At 39.6% G+C, this 6,000-nt stretch overlaps 1 protein-coding gene across 5 annotated transcripts in view; it reads left to right on the forward strand.

Annotated features, from left to right (window-relative positions):
• AHCTF1 (AT-hook containing transcription factor 1) overlaps window positions 1–4,085 on the forward strand; it is an 84,345-nt gene extending 80,260 nt beyond the window's left edge. For 3 of the 5 annotated variants that reach the window (XM_008985681.5, XM_078357165.1, XM_002760840.7), the window contains 2 exons: window positions 839–924; window positions 2,203–4,085. In XM_008985681.5, the coding sequence (XP_008983929.4) occupies window positions 839–924; window positions 2,203–2,395 (279 nt within the window). In that variant the 3' untranslated portion in view covers window positions 2,396–4,085. The remainder of the gene's footprint in view (window positions 1–838; window positions 925–2,202) is intronic. The other 2 variants (XM_078357166.1, XM_008985682.5) reach the window with 1 other exon arrangement.
• Window positions 4,086–6,000: the final 1,915 nt, after the last annotated feature.

The raw sequence follows: 6,000 nt of genomic DNA on the forward strand, positions 1-6,000 counted from the left end.
TGGAGACCCTGCCTTTAAGACAGATCTGTGGTGTGTTACTGATGATATTTTACTGGCAGCTAGTTTAAATTACCTGTTAGTGGAAAAGTTTTTAAAAGTTTTTTAAATCTAATGCCCATCAGAATTACCTGGTGTGTTTTTTAAAGAAATAGTTGAAGGATTGGGTGTGAGTCCCTTATGTTTATAAATGTTCATTCATAAGTATTTACTGAATTATCTGCCATGAGTCCCTTACTCTGCAAGGGCAAGGTAAACAAAAATCAGGCAAACCCCTCCTCTTTCAGGCACCTACAGTTCAATTGAGATACTAATCATTTCATGGCATGATGAGAATCATGTATATCCAAATACTCTATAGACAGAGGTTAGAGAAGACAGGCATTCCTCCTGGCAGAGTAAACAGCAGATGCAAAGACTCAGCATGGCAAAGGCAGGCAGATGGGGAGTGCTCATGAACAGCGAATAGCCCCGTGTGTATTATACGCAGTTTCTATGAAAGATGAAATGCGGGTGGGAAAGAACAGTCTCTGGTTGTCTACTTCTTACAAAGTGAGAGCCTGGATATGGACAAAGGAATGGGTACAGAAGGGCAGAGGACAGTGCAAACATTCAAAAATACAACTGATAACTTGGAGATGAGGTGAATTGTGGGAATGAGGAATAAAGAACAGTCCTATATAACTAAGGTTTTTTTACTAAAGAGTGAGGAAAGGATTGGACGTGGTGAGTTTGAATTCATCAGCACTGTTTGGGCTATGGTCTTCCTTGTCTCAGGATAGAAGTTTTAAAATTAGACTCGTGTTTAAATACTTAACTTTTAAAATTTTTTAACCCATAGGAAGATGATGATGCACAATCACTAGAAACTGTGGGAAAGCCAAAAGCCAGAGGAATCAGGACTTCAAAGACAAAACAAGCAAGCAAGTATGACTTTCTGTTGTTACTGATAGATTGAGACAGAGTTTCACTGTGTCGCCCAGGCTGGCGTGCTGTGGTGCGATCCATCTGGGCTCACTGCAACCTCTTGCCTCCCAGGTTCAGGCGATTCTCATGCCTCCGCCTCACGAGTAGCTGGGACTACAGGCGTCTACCACCACACCTGGCTAATTTTCACATTTTTAGTAGAGACGAGGTTTTTGTCATGTTGGCCGGGCTGGTCTTGAACTCCTGGCCTCAGATGATCCTCCTGTGCTGGGATTGCAGGAGCGAGCCATCACACCCAGCCTTGTTCTGTAATTTTTATCCATTTTTTTCTCAAAATTAGATTTGAGAAGACTTAATTTTACAAAGGATTTAATCATCAGAAAAGATTAATTTTTGGGGCATTTACAAGCACTGGCTCCCTGGCATTCTTGGATTTTACTGCTGAAGGTAGATTTCTCTATATATTAAAAGCATGAAAGCCCAAGCCTTTTGAAAGAAGGATGGTAGGATGTTTAGTTCCCAGTGGATCCTTCTCGTTTTTTCAGAAAAGCAGCAAGTGGGGGAGGTTTGAAATGGGATGGTTTACCTCTTTGTCAGTAAAGTTAGGTAACTATTAGTAAAAAATAACGATATACTTTTAAATTCTGCAGTTATTTTACAAAAAGCAATAAAACTGTATAGATGGGAAAATTACTCCATGTCAGATATATTTGTTACACAGTATCTTGTTCATGCTGTGCTTAGTTAGACATGGTTGAATCTAATAAAAGCACAAGTTGGTGCATTTTATCTAAAAGCTGATTTAATACACTACTGACTGGTGTCACTGTTTACATATAAACTGGTATTGTATATATTTGAGAAACTCATGTTTGTGAAATTCTATACATATTTGCTAATTGCTGGTTTGATAATCTACATTTCCAATACGCCACACGGGCCTCGCTGGGCTCTCATCCCCGGGCTGGCTACTGGTACTTGGCCCATCCTTGTAATCCAGCAGCATTTTTTAATACGTTTGAAACATTTAGGGGAAAATTCAATAATTGTTGAATTGTTTGTAAATATTCTAATCAAAAAAGGAAGAAAAATTCGGCGTAGTGAAACATTAACTCTGCTTCTCATTAGCTTCACTTCAGTGGTTTCTTGAAACATGTTTAATAAAATGAAAGCACTAAGCAGCCCCTAAGGTTTCTTCCAACATGTCGGGACGCCAGCTTTAAAGGATCGGGTGTTGATTCTTACTTGATCATGTCTTTTTTTTTTTTTTTTTCCCAGAAACACAGAAAAAGAAAGTGCTTGGTCACCTCCTCCTGTAGAAATTAGGCTGATTTCTCCCTTAGCAAGCCCAGTCGACGGGGTCAAGAGCAAACCAAGAAAAGCTACGGAAGTGACGGGAAAAGGTCTTGGAAGGAACAGAAAGAAACTGTCTTCCTTTCCGAAGCAGATTTTACGCAGAAAAATGCTGTAATTTCTTGGCAAGTTTTTAATGTACACCTATTTGTAAAGTCATCAGGATATTGTGGATTACTAAATACCTAGTTTGGAAGAAAATAATTTATATAAATTATTGTGAATTTTTATGTAAACATAAGGTCTTCAATAAGTAAAGTAACTCCATATGGAGTGATTGTTTTAGTACCGGCAGTTTTTCTATTTTATATTAAGACTTCATACGTTTATATAATATGTAAATATCGATTGTTGGAATGTTAAATAAAGTATATACTTCACGGTAGTTTGTGTCTGTTAGATTTTTGAAAGGGAGGGGCATCTGTTTCAATAATTTTATATGCTCATTGGTCTCATTTTCTCTGTAATTAAAATATTAGACCAGTCTTAAAATGGGGATGATTGAACTATTGATACTTCTTTTTACAGTTACTATTTTATAATTTATGCACTTTGATTCTGTGATTAAGATTTCTAATCACAAAATGTATTTTATTGTTTTTGGCTGTTACTATGTTAAAATTGAACTATGGGCATGTAATTTTGCCATCTTTGTAGTTTCACAGACTTTGCGTAACCTACCTCAAATGGATAATCCAAGTAATGCATTGGTTAGCTATACCGGGGCATCTCTTATTCAGCAAGCTTAAAGGCTCTTTATCTTTAAAGTCTTAATTATTCAAAGACTAATGCAGGTTAGATTGACCGGTTCACTGCTCACTTGCAACCTTAGCAAAGGATTTGACAGAGGGAGATGTAAAACGAATCTGGATATTGAGTGTGTCTTGTGTGTGCCTAATACTAATAGGATGAAAGGTCTGAACAAATGTTTATAATATTGCTGTGAAGGAGCTTGCTACTGAACCACAGAAATCCCTTCATATTCAGGTTGTAGAACAGGAAAATTCTCACAGGACCTCAGGCACAGGTTACTGAGGTTGGGGAGAGTGTGAGTAGATGTAGAAAAGGAAAAGCAAAAAACAGACACCCTGTTCTCTGCAGTACCTTGGCCATGATACTTGATGTAGGCTCTAAGACTCATCAGTCAGTAAGGGCTGTAAAATGATTGATAACAGGTCATTGATAGTGTGTAATGAACAGTCTATTAATCATCGATCATCTAGAAACTGCATTTGCTGGCGAAGCTTTTACTGTTTTAATGTGACGCCTAAGCAGTGTGCTTTCTGCATGATTTTTCTACCAAACAACATGGATAATGAGAAATGGATGGGAATGCCTACGTCAAGTGTTGACAGTGTGACAGTCGCAGTGCGGGTGCGGCCTTTTAGTCAGGTTAGTGATGGGTGTTACACTGCCTTGTTGAGAAATTCACTGATTTTATTAATTCTTTAGTGATACTTATCAAACTTTTATTTAAGCTGCTTGTCATTTATGGAATATTGAACTTATTTAAATGAATAGTTTAAAGATTTAAACAATTGAGTAAATAATTCCATTCCTTTTGCACAAGTCGCACAATGAAAAAACGGGTGAAGTGTATGTCAAGTAATGCTCTTAAACCAATGCAATTTGGTGAATATAGATGTGTGGTACCTGTTTTTAATAGATGTACTTTTTTTTCCCTCTGTGAATGTACATCCTAAGCAAAAAAATTGCCTGTTCTAAACGAACTTTATATATTTTAAATGAATGTATGTACTTATGTATAAATGTCTTTATATAGCTTGAATAAAAACACTGCTCCTTAAGATGTGTTGCTACAACATTTTAGAATAGCACACAGATCATAGTCATTCTTGGACCTGGTAGCAACCATGTGTCTGTGATTATCAATGCATTGGTTAAACAAGGTACTTAGTATCTCAGTAGTAAGGTGAACAATATACTCAAAAAGATACCCAGTGTCGGTAGTAAGGTTAATAACGTTCTCAGATCAGGCGTAGGTAATTCTGCCTGGACAGATCTTGAAGGCTTCCTAGATAGAAGTGTTTGAGAGAAATAAAGGCTCTGTAAAATGTCGGTAGCCTATTTGATAGTAACTTCCTGAATGGGCTACGATCTAACGACCTTACGGGAGGCTCCCCCACACTTCAGCTACTTTCACCATTTTCAGTGCTACTCTGTGTATCTTCAGTTGGTACCAGTTGTCCTGCGCCTCTGTATATTCATCTGTGTTGTCGAAAATATTTCAACAGATGGGCATAGCTGTGTAATTATGAAACTTCAGTTATATGTATAACTAAGTAACTTTTAATGGTAGCCACTCTTTCAGGCTTCTAAAATAGCATGGCTTCTTAGGCAACTGATCAGAAAATGCCCGAGAATGAATTTGTGACCAGTATGTTAACAGCTTTGGCTCAACCAGAGCTTCAGCAACACTGAAAATGGTTATTCCTGCGGTCATTTTCAATGACCTGATTCATCACAACGAGTAACTGCAAGTGTCGGACTGTAGGGTTAGGCGCTGAAGTAGTCATGCACTTACACAAGCTTCGTTCCCTTTACGAAAAGCTCGTTCGCCACCGACGGTGACCAGCTTGGAAAGAGGACAGATTCGGGAGGTAACCTGAAGGGGCATGCTCTATGTCCACAGGGGCCATTTTCTAACACCGCCAGTGGATTCCCGACACCACAGGGAGTACCTAGCCCTATATACACTTAATTTTTTCCTCTACATACATACCTATGGTAGTTCGTAAGTTAATCACAGGACTCCTGTATTTTGGGGCCATGATTAAATAACGAAGGCTCAAGCACTCGAGTGCCACCGTGATCATCTCATAACCAAGATGGCAGTAAAGCCACTGTGCATGGATACGCTGGACAAGGAGTATTGAGGTCCAGGCAGGACGGTGGGATGGCGTGAGGTTTTCACACACTGCTCGGGTTGGTGGCACAATTTCAAACAAGCTGTTTCTGGAATTCTCCATTTCATATTTTCAGATTCTGCTAGTAGCAAACCACAGAAAGTGAAACTGCAGACAAGGGGGCACTACTGTAGACAGTCACAGATCATCCTGCCCCCTACATCCACAGACAACCGCAGTACCCCCTACGTGAACTTGCTGCCCCAGTCCATTCTATACCCAGCAACAAGAAAAAAAGAGTATCATGGAACTTTCTGCTCAAAACCTTCCAGTTAATTGAAAATAAAACTCGACAGGTACTAGGTGACCTGGACACTGCCTAACTTTGTAACTCCCTGTCTAGTCCTTAAGTTCAGTGTGGGATCAGAGAACTTGGTTTATGACACCTTTCTTCTAAGGAGCAATCAATATATTGCTGGGCACAGTGGCTCATACCTGTCATCCCAGCACTTCGGGAGGCTGAGTTCAAGACCAGCCTGGCCAACATGGTGAAATCCCGTCTCTACTAAAACTGAAAACTAGCCAGTGTAGTCACGCATGCTTGTAACCCCAACTACTTGGGAGGCTAAGACACGAGAATTGCTTGAACCCCTGAGGCGGAGGCTGCAGGGAGCCAAAATCACAACACTGCACTCCAGCCTGGGCAGCAGAGTGAGACTCTGTCTCAAAAACAAACAAACAAACAAAACCAGCAACATATTCTCAGGCAGCATATTCTCTGGGCCTCAGTTTCTCTGTAAAATGGGCTTTTGCCACTTGACAAGATTGCTGTTGGGAGGAACAGAGGAAATGTATG

The sequence above is a fragment of the Callithrix jacchus genome, chromosome 19 (assembly GCF_049354715.1).
Source record: "Callithrix jacchus isolate 240 chromosome 19, calJac240_pri, whole genome shotgun sequence".
Classification (NCBI taxonomy): Eukaryota; Metazoa; Chordata; class Mammalia; order Primates; family Cebidae; genus Callithrix; species Callithrix jacchus.